Source organism: Pollicipes pollicipes, unplaced genomic scaffold (assembly GCF_011947565.3).
Source record: "Pollicipes pollicipes isolate AB1234 unplaced genomic scaffold, Ppol_2.1 Scaffold_7261;HRSCAF=8764_pilon_pilon_pilon, whole genome shotgun sequence".
Lineage (NCBI taxonomy): Eukaryota > Metazoa > Arthropoda > Thecostraca > Pollicipedomorpha > Pollicipedidae > Pollicipes > Pollicipes pollicipes.
Window position 1 is genome coordinate 48,111,641 of NW_023597054.1, and position 14,088 is coordinate 48,125,728.

At 60.7% G+C, this 14,088-nt stretch overlaps 1 protein-coding gene across 1 annotated transcript in view; it reads left to right on the forward strand.

Moving 5' to 3' along the window:
- Positions 1 to 14,088, forward strand: part of LOC119113092 (inositol 1,4,5-trisphosphate receptor-like) — a gene marked incomplete in the record, with an annotated part of 69,109 nt that overhangs the window by 47,789 nt on the left and 7,232 nt on the right. Inside the window, 17 exon segments of the mRNA XM_037237422.1 lie at positions 58 to 309; positions 954 to 1,121; positions 1,547 to 1,636; positions 2,680 to 2,742; positions 4,458 to 4,578; positions 5,304 to 5,446; positions 6,067 to 6,257; positions 7,017 to 7,128; positions 7,593 to 7,710; positions 9,241 to 9,476; positions 9,826 to 10,072; positions 10,382 to 10,563; positions 11,299 to 11,478; positions 11,819 to 12,046; positions 12,398 to 12,493; positions 12,922 to 13,065; positions 13,243 to 13,435. Coding sequence (XP_037093317.1) covers positions 58 to 309; positions 954 to 1,121; positions 1,547 to 1,636; positions 2,680 to 2,742; positions 4,458 to 4,578; positions 5,304 to 5,446; positions 6,067 to 6,257; positions 7,017 to 7,128; positions 7,593 to 7,710; positions 9,241 to 9,476; positions 9,826 to 10,072; positions 10,382 to 10,563; positions 11,299 to 11,478; positions 11,819 to 12,046; positions 12,398 to 12,493; positions 12,922 to 13,065; positions 13,243 to 13,435 — 2,764 coding nt within the window.

Genomic DNA, 14,088 nt, shown 5'->3' on the forward strand with positions numbered 1-14,088 from the left:
AGCCGGTGTCCATTCGTCCTTACGCCACTTATCTCCCCCCTCCCCCTCCGCGGACAGTTGGTTAACGTTGGCGACGAGGTGCTCATCTTCTACAACGACAAGGCGTCGCGCGCGCTGCTGCTGGAGCTGATGCGTTCGGAGCGCGAGCGCATGGACGAGGCTTCGCCGCTGCGCTATCACATGGAGCTGGTCAACCTGCTCTCCAACTGCACGGAGGGCAAGAACGCCAGCACCGAGATCCAGTGTCACAGCCTGCTGCCGCTCGACGACATCGTGGCCGTGGTGCAGAACCGCGACTGCATCCCCGAGGTCAGCGGCCTGCAGCGACGGTCAGGGTCAGGGTCAGGACCGGGGTCGGAGCCAGGGTCAGAGCCAGAGTCAGGGTCAGGACTAGGACTGCGGTCAGGGCTAGGGCCAGGACTAGGACTAGGGTCAGGACCAGGACAAGGACTAGGGTCAGGGTCAAGACCATATGGGCGCGATATGACCAACGTAGTCGATGCGCCCCAAAGCCCAAATCATCATCATTAGGGTCAGGACAGGATCAGGGTCAGGACCAGGACCAGGACCAGGACCAGGACCAGGGTCGGGTCAGGAGGCGGGGTCGGCGGGGTGTGGTTTAGATATATCAAACGCACTTTTGCTGAGCGTCGGCGCTCTCGACGGCGTTGGACCGGGCAGGCTGACTGGAAGCCCGACAATTGCGGAAGCGGCGGCGCTTTTGCGAAGTCGAGTAGAATGGCCTCCGTGGTGTGCTCACGGAAGACATAATCATCTAGCAAATCGTACGCACGTCTTCTTCAGTGGTGCCCTTCCGTGACCTAATGCCGTCTTCGCGCGAACGAAGCACGCTCAAATGACAAATGTTAACCAGGCTCTCCACGGACAACGGGGTGGCAGCTCTTGGGTTCCGGTTCGCTACGTGCTGGCTTTGACTCCAACTGTGGATGCAGGTGAAGGAGGCGTACATCAACTTCCTGAACCACTGCTACATCGACACGGAGGTGGAGATGAAGGAGATCTACACGTCACACCACATCTGGACGCTGTTCGAGAAATCGTTTCTGGTGGATGTCGCTATCGTGGCCAACTCCCCCCACGACAAGAAGCACGCAGACTCGGTGAGTTGTCCTTATGGCTGTAGTGTGTTCGAGTCGAAGAGCGTTCCGGATAGTAGAGCGAAGCTGTATTTCCCACATAGTTCAGTGTGGGACCACTGGGTCCTCACAAAAGAGGTATTCCAATTTCGATCAGTGTCAGCCCCAGATGCCTTTGTTATGGTTTTCCGATGGTTGCGTGTGAGCTGGTCAAGACTGGTAGTTTGTTCGGTGTGGTTGATCAGACCCGAGCTGGCCGAAGGCGGGGGGGGGGGGGGGGGGGATGCTATGAGCATGTCGAGTGTGAGATATATAGAGTATGAGTCGGCTGTAGGTGTCATTATTTGATGTGTATAGACCTACCGTTTGTTTCCGAATCGACGGGTTTGTATGTATCAAGCCGTTGTCCCGAGCCCACCTTTGGTAACAGACGCTTCTGCGTCCGGTAGGTGATGGTGACCTACGTGACGTCCTGTGTGATGAACATCATCTCCACGTTCTTCAAGAGCCCTTTCTCAGACCAGAGCACAACTGTACAAGTGAGTGTGACGTGGCCGACGGTCTCCAGAAGGACGTGACAGGAGGGACCGGGATGTGCCGCGTGCGACTGCGGTGGACGTATCTGTGGTCAGTTGTCGCAGGTGGCTGGGCTGTTTTTGTCGTCTGGCGTGTGCTTCTGAAGCAATGGTCTGTATAGAAGGGAGCGGAGCCAGCAAACCTCATATAGGACTGTCGGTCTTCATTGGATAGTGGTGTGGGGGGGGGGGGGGGGGGGGGGGTGCTGTGCACCTCAGCACCCTGTAGTCGGCCCACCAATGGCAACGCTTCAGTTCGGGATAGCTGCGGAGATGAAGGTATTGTACTGCCGGACCACGACAAGTGGAGAATGGGTAGGTGCGTCCACTCGTGTTAGAACTACTGATCGTGCGCTGATGGCCCGGCCTGGATGCGAGGCGACTCTAAAGCCGTTGCCTTCACCCGTTATGCGGTTTTCGAAGCGCAGGAGTGGACCGAGCAATGTGGTTATTGGGGAAATGGAACGGGCGGCCCGAAACGCTGGCGAAAGTTATTGTAGCTTTCTTTTACTTTTGGTCGGGGTGCCTGTGTTGCTGCCGGCATGAGCCTCCAGGAATAGGAACTGGGCTTCGGTCTATTTTGCGTAGTATACACAACGAACACAGAACACAAACAGCGCAAGGGCCCACTGCCACAAAGCACTCGGATTAGGCCGAGTCCGACTCCGCAGCAGTCGTCAGGAGCCGGCTTACCGGCCAGGCTGGAGGCACGTCAGCAGCATGGTCCCTGCTCTCGTGACTGCCTCCTGCTGAGCAGACCCCGGTGCTCCGCCCGGTGCTCCGTTCGGGGTTCCTCCTGGGCTCCTCCGGTGCTCCTCTGGTGTTCCATCCGTGCTGTGGCTGCCAGCGTGTGTGTGGCCCGTGCTGGGCTGGTGCTTCGGTCCAGGCCGCGACTGACTCTGGGACGCTGGGCGTTGCTTCGCTGCCGTACTGGTCTCGTCCGCCGGGGCGCGGTGGGAGCTGCGATGTTCCCGGCGCGGCCTGTGAGGTGTCACCTTTTCGTTCAGGGCTACCTAGCGGAGGCGGGCTCCTTCTGGCTGCTGGCTGGCGACGGTCCGCTCCCACCCGGTGTAAGTCAGGGCATCACTGGGTGCGCGCCCTCTGCCATCTGTCGGCAGCGTGGGGAAGCTGCACTGCTTGCCGGTGACGCCTGTAGCGGGCCACACCGCCTCTCCGTCTTTCTCTCCTTCTCACCCACTCTCGCCCACCGTCTCTCTCTTGGCTGTGGTGTACCTCTGACCATCGGCACGGCTGGTGGGACACGAGCACGCTCCGGCCTGGGCAGCGGCTGACAGGGTCGTGCCGCACCCTCAGCGCGTGGCGCATGCTGGCCGCCCGGCGAGTTCGGTAGGGGATGGCGTCATGTGTCTTCTATTCGGGCCTGACCGAGCACTGATGATGCGTGGCATTGGCACACCTTTAAAAATCCGGATTGACTTGGCCCTGGCAATGATAGTATTACAGGTTAAGGAGTTGAGCGTATGGTTGGTAAGATCAGTCTATCACCACAGGAAATGTGTTTCATTGGTTTCCTGACTGATGTGACTTCGTTGATTGCGTAATATCAGCGTTTGTTCGTGTTCATTGTGTTGTTAAACACACCATGAGAAGGGTCCATGCCACATGAGAGTGTGACATTGTACTATTGTCATAAGAGCATTGTGTTGCTTGTTTGTCGTGCGTCCAGAAACGGAAATATCTTAAGGGTAGGCGTTTACATGAAGTTGGTTGGTGCCTAAATCTCCTTTTTCATGAATCAACGAAAAACTTGATTCACTTTGGTAATTAATGCCTCGGCGGGTCCGTTGACCCGGCCCCTCGCTCGCTCGTCGGCGGGCTCCCTGACCCGACCCCTCGCTCGGTCGTCGGCGGGCTCCCTGACCCGACCCCTCGCTCGCTCGTCGGCGCGCTCCCTGAACGACCCCTCGCTCGCTCGTCGGCAGGCTCCCTGACCCGACCCCTCGCTCGCTCGTCGGCGGGCTCCCTGACCCGACCCCTCGCTCGCTCGTCGGCGGGCTCCCTGATCCGGCCCCTCGCTCGGTCGTCGGCAGGCTCCCTGACCCGACCCCTCGCTCGCTCGTCGGCGGGCTCCCTGACCCGACCCCTCGCTCGCTCGTCGGCGGGCTCCCTGAACGACCCCTCGCTCGCTCGTCGGCGGGCTCCTTGAACGGCTGCTTACAAAAAGAGTCCACTCTGAGTCGTCAGCATGAGGTTACCTGGTGCGAGTTAGCGCAAAAAGCGATCTTCTGATGCTGTATTGTCGTTTTCGCTGTCGTATCAAGTTCCATAGATGTTGCCGTTACTGCCACGGTTCTGGGGCATATTCCAGTGTCCAGTGGCACTCAGGTTCTCTAGCAGCCTTTTCATTGCGGTAGTTAGTTATTTGATGGTGTCGGAACGCATAGTCCTCCAGCAGATAGGTCAGGATTTCATCTGAAACGCATGTGATCCGACAGAAATTGTGTGTGATCCGCGACTGGCAGTGGCCCTTCATGTCTGAGGGCCTGGGGTAGGAGGGACTGACTTCCTGTGGTCCAGGCACCCTAGGGTGGACTCACTCACCGAAGATCAAGCGGTCGTAATGCCGATCCGCCTCATCAACCGCTGCGTTACGCCGTGCTTGCCTGCTCAGCGCCTCGTCAGTGGTGTCCAGCGGCGTTTGGCCTGGCCCGGCTGCCGTGTGTGGCGCCAGACCGTGGCCGGTGCGTCGTCGCCGTCCCCGCGTGCCTTGCCGCCCCGGCCCGGCGCGGCCGCCGCTGACGCCGCCGCCGCCGCCCGCCCACAGAGCCGGCAGCCGGTGTTCGTGCGCCTGCTGCAGGCCGTGTACCGGCTGTCCCAGGTGGGCTGGCTCATGCCGCAGCAGCGACACTGGGTCGACAGCTGCGTCCAGACGCTGGCGGAAGTCGGTGAGTAGTCAGCCGGAGCCGTCGCCGCCGCCGCGGCCGGTGTGGCGTACCGAGGCCCGTCAGATGCCCGCGTGCTGTCCACCAGGGAAGGCCGACTGGCGTTAGTGTCTGAACATGCCGTCCTGGCCCGTCCTCCGGCTCCTGATTGCCTCAGTGGTAAAGCGGCAAACGCTGTGTCGGATAAGCGAATTACATTCTCTTGTTCCCGTGTCAAAGGCATGGCGGATGTAAGCTGGTATTTGTACTCGGGAGTCGTTCTCGCCAATTGCATTATTATGACGCCCCCATTCTGCATATTGGCGGGGTCGTGGTGGTCGAGCGGCCGGGACTGCGGGCTCCCATCGACGCGGGGATCGGGCTGTGGATCACGGTCGGACCACGAACCTTGCGCTAACGTTCCCTGAAGTGGGCTATTAAGGCCCTTGTCTAGATATTCTGTACAAATTATTCGTCTGTGCTGGCACCTTGCCACAAAAGAACATCCGAAAAGCTATGAGCTTGCATGTAAGGCGAACATGAGCACCGTCTCAGGCTTCCCAAATGTCCACGATAGCCTGGTCACGTTTCGTCGCAAAGATGTGGGATGTTGTATTACCCAATTCGCGGCGAACGTCCCGCGTGATCCCTGTGCTCGTCGCCGTCCTCTCCCGCGGCGCGTGTCCCAGTCCGTGACGCGCCGCCGCCTGCTCCCTCTCCCACTGACCGGCGCCGTCGGTGACCGGCAGCCAAGAGTCGGGGCATCGCCATCCCCAGCGACCTGGAGGTGCAGGTCCAGGCCATGTTCTCCCGGGTGGCCATGGTAAATCGTCAGTCCAACAAGTGGCTTCAGATGATAAGAGGACCCAAGCGGGAGTCGTCCTCCCATCAGGTGAGCGGCTGCGCTCTCTCTCTCTCTCTCTCTCTTCTCTCTCTCTCTCTCCTCTCGCCTCTCTCCTCTCCCTCTCTCTCAGGAGAGAGCGAGAGCAGAGAGAGCGATCTCTAGCTCGAGAGAGACACTGCGATCTCTACGCGCTCACATCTATCAAAGAGAGACGCTATATAGAGAGCGCTCTCTAATAGCAGAGAGCTCTTCTAGCTCTCTCCGCGGAATCAGCTCTCATCGATCTCTCTCTCTCTCCTCTTCATAAAGAGAGCGATCTCGAGGCAGCTCGAGCTCGCTTCTCTCTCTCACCTTCGCATCCCCTCGCTATCCTCTCTCTCTTATCCCTCTCTCTCCCTCTCTCTCTCGATAGCTCTCTCTCTCTCGCTCTCCTCTCTCTATCTCGCTATCCTCTCTCCTCTCTCTTCATCTCTCTTCCTCTCTCTCTATCTCTCCCTCTCTCTCCCTCTCTCCTCTCTCTCCCCTCTCTCTCTCCTCCCTCCCTCTTTCTTCTCGACAGATTCTCCGCAGTAGCGGTGGCTCTGTTGGTGGAGACGTGGGCGCCGGGGTGCCGACGCAGTCGCTGGCGGCGTGCGCGCCCTCACCGCTCACCGCCGGCTGTGTTGCAGCTGAACGCGCGCGTGGATCACAGGATCCTGGAGGGCTTTCACGATATAGTGGCCACGCTGGAGGACCACCTGAAGCCGCTGGTGGAGGCGGAGCTGTCGGTGCTGGTGGACATCCTGTACCGGCCGGAGCTACTCTTCCCGCCCAACACCGAGGCGCGGCTCAAGTGCGAGGACGGCGGCTTCATATCCAGGTGCGGACCGGCGGCGGGGCGCGCCCGGAGCCTCGGGCGCCTGCCCGACGTCCGGCCGTGCCTCGGACGCCGCCGCGCGGTTGTGAGGCTCAGCGGGGGCTTACGCTGCCCTTGCTGCGCGGCGTCACATGGTGCCGCTGTTGGTAGTCGCCTCAATGTACTCACGGTAATCGTTCTCACATGGCACTCACGCTGTTTTTTGTGTGCATGTAGCTGCGTACGTGGATCTCCGCAATCTGCCGTGCCGTCATGTCTGCAGTGGTGTTCGGATAGTCGTGTACCGGCACGCCCGTTGACTCGTCTTCACGTCAAAATACCACGCGCAGCCTGCCGCCCGCGGCGGTCCCCGACCGGCAGTCGTGCGTGTGCTGCCCCACCGCCCGCTTCACATCCATACGAGTCCCTGCGCTCGGATTATTGTCAGACGCGGGACTTTACACAGGCTGGGTTTAGCAGACGAGTCACCGTTCTCTGCCCCCTTCATTGTTATGGGTAGTCGGTGTTTACCGTTCGAGGCACTTCGCGGTCCGTTTAAACTAGACTGGCACCGCGTGCGCGCTGTCAGAGCCAAACTTCGAAACTGTGGCGCTAGTTTCGTTTGACTGTCTCCCCACTGCCGGGCGAAATGTGGTTCGGAAAGCAAGTTGATTGGTTCTTAACATGTCGCATTACGTGAGCATTTCGGAGCCGAATCGCGATGCCGTGGACGGGCGCCGGTGCCGCGTTTGATGTGCGCTCAACCGGGCTGCTGCCTTGCAGGCTGATACGGCATACAGAGAAGCTGCTGGGCAGCATGGAAGAGGGGCTGTGTATCCGGGTGCTGCAGACCCTGCGCTCGATGATGTCCAAGGACGCCAACTACGGGGAGAAGGTGACTGTACTGCTGTGGACTGTGCAGTAGCTGCACTGCTGCACTGCTGCGCTGCTGTACTGCTGTACTGCACACGGCCGCCGACTGCGGCTGCAGCTTAGGAGGCACTCGGAGGTTCCGCGGCGATCATGCAGTGTCAGTTGGCGGTGAGCCAGCGGGAGCTTGTCGATCAGACCGATTTGCCACTGCGCCACGCATGAGCACGTGTAGGAATGTGCCTGGAGGCTTGAAGAGTATCGTGGAATTGGAGCACTAGAACCGTCCTCTGCACGCCCTGTACGCTGCGTGTCGTCGCTGGGTGGCCCGCGTTCAGCCGCGAGCTTGAGTGAAGAGTGCAGTCGTGGCTCCGCTGCTGTACGGCTCGGACCCCCATCTGTCAACCCTGCTCACTGGACGCGGCGGCCCTCCGCCTCCCGACCCTGTGCCGCTCCGACCGCTGACCGCGCCCGCCCGCCGGCCGCCAGGGAGACAAGCTGCGCCTGTCGCTGCTCGAGCGCTACTTCGGCAACCTGCGCACCAAGGCGTCCGGCTCGGCGGCGGCCGGCCAGGGCGCTGGCGCTCTGCAGCGCGCCCCGTCCGGAGGTGAGGCTCTCGGCCGGTCCGGGGTGGCTCCCGCGGCCGGTAAGTGAGGCGAGGCGCGCAGTCTGGGCTAGCTGCTCCCTGCGGCACGTCATGTGTCGTCTGCCGCGCCGGGTGCGGAGGTGGGTGGGAAGGCAGCGTGGGTTACTGGGCTCCGCTCCAATTATGATGTCTGAAGGAGGACCCCGCTCTCCATTAGCACATGGCGAGGGTACTGCAAGGCCTTTGGAGCGTTGCAAGCAGAGTGCGTTACTTGTTTGCTTGCGTGCAACATTTTGTGCGCTTTGCAATATTTTGTCTCAAAATTATTTTCAGGAGGCTTCTGCGCCGTGCAAGGACAACCCTTTGTACGGTTGATCATTGAGGGGTTTTATTTTTCCCAACCCGGCTTATGCTATTAGTGGCCAATGTGCCATGCAGCCTGGCCGGCTTGCAAAGAAACTGGAATCAGTGGCGTGCTGCACCCCGTGCCCCTCCAAAACCACGTACGAATGTGAGTCTGGACAGTTGGCCTTGTGAGACACATAGTTAACTTGACTGCAGTCGGGAAGGGACTGAGGTCGAGATCGGGGCGTGGCGTCATTCGGAGGAGTTGGTGCGGTGGTTCCTCCCGTGCTACAACCGTCTGACATAAGTCGGGCTATGACGGCTCTGCGGGGCGTCTCGCCTACCACTCCCTTCATCAGGTGTTGGGCTTCAACCATGAGCTGACTGGGTTTTAATTATGACGCGTCCATCCCTCCCCTATCCTGAGCTGCCACTGCTTCCACTTGGCCCTTACAAGTTACCGGCTGTCATCCTGTGTCATGCATCTGCTTCTTTTCTTGCCATACCTTACGCTGCATGGCCCTAATCAACTTGGGCCCCGCAGTTTGGCCTCTAGCCGCCTCCATTGGCACACAGGGTCGGGGTGGAGTATTGTTCCCTAACTTGTGCCAAGTTTGGATTGTTAAGAACCTCAGTCACGATTCTGCATGTTAATTTTTGCCCATTTCCTACAAGTTCGGCTGTTTCACACGAGGGGTTCAGTAACATTCGGGCAAAGCGGCCAATAGCGTACAGCTAAGACGTCATTGCTTTGCAGGTCCAGGGTGGCTTTCTCATCCTTAGTCTATCGCCCATTTAGGCGTCCTTTCTCCTGAGAAGGTTTTGTGTTCTCGATGCCTGTCGTTTGGGCACTGTGGCCGAAGGTCATTCGACTTCTCTCCGCGCAGTGACAGCAGACGTCATGTGCATTGGAGGAATGTGTACTTAGTTGTCTTGGCCGCCCGCCGGCTGAAGTTAGTCCATCGAGATTACTCCTTCCCGTTGATCGTTATCTCTAATCTCCCCCACCACCGGACCTGACCTGACTTGACCTGGTCCGTGTGTCCAAGGCACGCTCCGCCTCATCTCCTCACACAACTGAACCATGACACGACCTGGCACCACCCGCCCGTCCGAGTGCGTGTCGACACATGTAACCGTGTCGCCGCTGGTGCCTGAAACTGGAGCCAGCGGACGCCCAGCTGACCGACCGCGTGTGTGCTTCAGGCACGCTGCTGCCGCGCGCCGGCATGACCATGTCGGAGGTGCAGTGTCACCTGGACCGGGAGGGCGCCAGCACGCTGGTCATGGAGCTGGTCACCCGCTCGGCCGCCAGCCACGAGATCTTCACCGAGGCCGTCCAGCTGGGAATTGCCCTGCTCGAGGGAGGCAACCCCGACATCCAGCGCAGCATGTACAGCACGCTTATGCTCAAGGAGAGCACGCGCCAGGCGTTCTTCAAGGTGGGCGCAGCAGGAGGGCAGCACGGGCAGGGTGCACGCGGCGGCTGGCGATATCGACGGCGCGCATCCGCAGCTGCCGCCTCGTCAGGGAAGCAGGGGGTCGGCCAACCGGTTGTGCAAAATCGCCTCAATCAGCCACTCCCTTTTCGCGTACAAACGTTAGATTTCAGCTGTATACTTTGAAACGACCATGCGTTTGTTTGGCGGTGCACGTTCAGTTCCCGCGCGTGTTTTGAGACGAACCTGTGTGGACTGGGCGCGTGTTCCGGGCGGTCAACTCGTGGTGCGTGGCCGCGCCCCGCCGCACCGCGGCCGGCGTCTGACGAGCGCCGCCCGCCCGCGCCGCCAGGTGTTTTCGGAGAAGATGCGCGACGCCCAGATCGAGATCAAGAACACGGTGACGGTGAACACGGCCGACATCACGGCCAAGTCGGCCGAGGCCCAGCAGGGCAAGGAGCAGGAGAAGCAGCCCAAGCTGCGCCGGCCGACGCCGCGCGCCAACGGCCTCACCGTCACCGACGAGCTGCGCGCCGAGCTCAACGACGCGGCGCGCAGCACCCAGCAGGCCTATCACAACGTGCGCAGCACCATCGAAGGTCGGTGCGGAGCGGGCGGTGCGGCCTGTGCACTGTCGTAGAGGGCCGTGTGTCGGAACGTTGGCGGTGCCCTGGGAAGCCAGTGTTTGTTACGGCCCCTCGGCTCCGGGCTCTGTGCTGCCCGGCGGTGTCGGGCGTGGTGTGGGGCCGTCAGGCTCCGACCAACGGACAACGACAGTGAGACCGAGCGCTCGGCTGGGTTGGGTCTGTAGTGTGACCCCCTGTCTCTGGTGTCGGCAGGTGACGAGGGTGAGACTGAGCGCTCGCCGAGTCGGGCTCGTAGTGTGACCCCCTGTCTGGTGTCGGTAGGTGACGAGGGTGAGGCCGGCCTGGCGCCCTCCTCGGACGCGCTGGTGGACATGCTGGCCGAACGGGCCGACCGCGTCAAGGAGAAGCACGACGATAACGCGCTCTCGACCAAGGTCATGGTCATGGACCCGATCCTGCGCTTCCTGCAGCTGCTCTGCGAGAACCACAACGCCCTGCTGCAGGTACGGGCCACCACCGGCGCGAGGCGAGCACGGCCGCCCGCCGTTTGGCTCAGACTGCCGCCGAGGCGAGCCAGGCACGGCCGCCCGCCGTTTGGCTCAGGTTGCCGCCGAGGCGAGCCAGGCACGGCCGCCCGCCGTTTGGCTCAGGCTGCCGCCGAGGCGAGCCAGGCACGGCCGCCCGCCGTTTGGCTCAGGCTGCCGCCGAGGCGAGCCAGGCACGGCCGCCCGCCGTTTGGCTCAGGCCTCTACGTGCCGGTCGCAGATAGAGGAGGAGCCGTTTATAGATAGCAGATAGAGGGGTAGGAGGACTACAGCATTTTTGGGGTCCGAAACTCGATATGGTGGTTTGCGTGTACTTTGCACGTAGTTGCACGCTGACAGACGCGACGTATGTTCGTGATCTGTAGCGGAGATGTCGATCGGTGCATACACGCAGTTTTTTACGCTGCCGGTAGACTATCGGAAGCTTTGATAAGTTGTGCTGAAGCTGTGGAAGCTGTGTTGCGTTTTCGCATTAAATGCAAAATGTTTTGCTGGTGCGGCCGTTTGTGGCTTGCCTCTCCCCTATCGTTGCCATCGGGTACTCGCGCCGAAACAAGAACGGTTTGAAACGTCACGCATGGTCATCACCGCCCGGCTTGTATGACTGATACAATTCACGGGACGCGGATTGTATGACTGCTGCAATGAGGCGCCTGCCGAACTTGAGCACCCCCTCGCTGCCCCGCTTCACAGAACTTCCTGCGCGACCTGCACAACAAGGGCAAGTGCAGCCTGGTCTCGGAGACGCTCATGTTTCTGGACTGCATCTGCGGCTCGACCACCGGCGGCCTGGGCCTACTCGGGCTCTACATCAACGAGTTCAATGTCCACCTCATCGTGCAGACGCTTAAGACGCTCACCGAGTACTGTCAGGTGGGCGGGTCGGGGTTCAATGGCCGCCGGAGGAAACTTTCGGCGACGCTGGCTTCCGTCAGGGATATGACGCTCATGATGCTCACCGAGTACTGTCAGGTCGGCGGGTCTGGGTTCAATGCTCGCCGGAGGAAGCTTCCGGCGGCGCTGGCTTCCTGTCAGGGATGTGACGTTTATGAGCTGAGTAGTTGATTGCGTCAATCGATAAACTTGAGTATTATTGGGGTTATGCCCTCGGGCTTGCCTGAGAAACTGGATGTGGACTTGAGTAGAAGAAGTTTACCTCGTTTGCAGTCTGAATGTGTTCTCATCGTGTTGTTCTCTGGTCGTTCCGTCGCAGGGGCCGTGCCATGAGAACCAGAACTGCATCGCCACCCACGAGTCGAACGGCCTGGACATAATCATCGCACTCATCCTGAACGACATCAACCCGCTGGGAAAGACGCGGATGGACCTGGTGTTGGACCTCAAGAACAACGCTTCCAAGCTGCTGCTGGCCATCATGGAGTCGCGCGCCGACAGTGAGAACGCCGAACGCATCCTCAGCAACATGAACCCCAAACAGCTGGTGAGTGCGGCGCCTGCGACCGGCCGGGGGCGGCCGCAGGTGGCCGGGGCGAGACAGCCGGCTGGGCGTAGCAACTGGTCGAGGCGGCGGAAAGTCGAGGGATGGTGATTTCTGAACACTGCAGTGTTTGCGTTTCGGCAGCTGCCGTGAAGAAGCGCACGGTTCTGTGCCGAACGGATCGTAGTGCAGGCCACAACGATTGACATTTGGTGACCCGCCCGCGAGGCCGGGTATGAAACGAGACACGTCCGCTGTCTCACAAGCTCAGACCTAGGGCAGGACTGTGCGCTGTCGTCCGGCCGCCGCGCGGCACCGTGACGCGTGCGGTGACGCGGTCCGCCCGCCCGGCAGCTGGAGGTGGCGTGCCGCGCCTATTACCAGGACGGCCTGGTGGACGACACGGACGACGACCCGGCCGACGGCGACGACGGCGTGTCGCCGCGCGAGGTGGGCTCCGTGGCGGCCCGGCGCCGAGCCAGGTGGTGACGCTTGTGCGCCGGCCTGTCGCCGGTCGGGTGATATTGCTATTGATATGGATATTGTAACGACCATCGGTGTTAGTTGAGGAACGTTTCGTGCACGTGTTTAGCCGTAATCGGCGCGACGGTGGAGTTTTTTCGGGAGGGTCTGGCCGTCAGCACGTGATGACGGTCTGGTGTTTGTGAGAGAGGTTGATCACAGGACGTCGAGCGGGACGCTGAGCAGAGGTTGAATCAACGTTGACTTCGAGGAGATACGAGGCGTCGAGCCGACCTGCTCGGCTCTCTGTGTCACTGCTCGCCGCTAGATACGGGGGGGGGGGGGGGGACCTCACTGTGGTGGCGGACCTGACCGTAAGCAGCGCTGCTCCGACTGACCGGTCGTCTCCCCGGCAGGTGGGGCACAACATCTACATCCTGTGTCACCAGCTGTCGCACCACAACCGGGAGCTGCAGGCGCTGCTCCGCCAGACGGACAACCTGGACGTCAAGATGGCGCGCGCGCTCGAGTACTACCGCACGCACACGGCGCAGATCGAGGTGCGCCTCTGGTGGGGAAGGGACGCCGCATGCTGGTCTTGGTGACAGATACGATAGGTCGTGGCAGTGGATGGCGGGACCAAGTGGAGTTGGAGTGCGTGCGGCGGGATTGGCAGAGTGTGTCTCCGACACAGCGCGTCTCCGTGCGCTCACGGTCGCGGCGCCGTCTGTCGGCAGATCGTGCGGCTGGACCGGACAATGGAGCAGATTGTGTTCCCGATCCCGGAGATCTGCGAGTACCTGACGCAGGAGACGCAGGCGCGCGTTCACACGACCGTCGAGCGCGACGAGCAGGGCTCCAAGGTGCAGGGCTTCTTCGATCAGTGCGACTACCTCTTCGACGAGATGAAGTGGCAAAAGAAGCTGAGAGGTAGGCAGCCTGGTGGCGGCGTGGGTCGCCTGTCCTCCTGTCCTGTCCTGTCGTGGCCTGCTGTCGGGCGTCACTTGAGCTCCCGTCTGCACGGAGCGTTCTGCCGTGCCTATCCTCTGTGGTGTCTGTGCGTACGGACTCTACCTCCCTGTCTGTGTATCTCCATATGTGTGCTCATCTGTAGGCGTACAACTTTGTCTATGGTTATATCTCCGTCCACTTCCCTTCCACTTTTCTCCATCTCTTGTGCTTTGCCTCCTCTCCCAATCCGCGCCGTCTGGCCGCCGTCAGGTTCCAGGGTGCCAAAATTCATCTAGTAGGGTGTGCAGGATGTCAATATTAATTCATGCTACCAGAGTCCTGACGCCTCGGCGGTCCCCATGTGCAATTCGTTGGCGCTAATCCGTTGTTCTTTGACCCTGACCCAGATATCTGACCCACTCAGTATATTTCGCAAGCCTGAGGCGCATAGATGCCGGCTTGATAGCCGCCCGATTTGATGCTGATTGGCCGATTTTTAGCAAGGGGAGCGGCCACAGGCAGTGAGCCCGAAGCCGAGGTATTATAGCATGAACATATCGATATCCCTGACACCCAAGCGCCCTGCCGCAGCGTTGGACAGCCGTCCCCCTCCCCTCCGCCGCCCCGCCGTT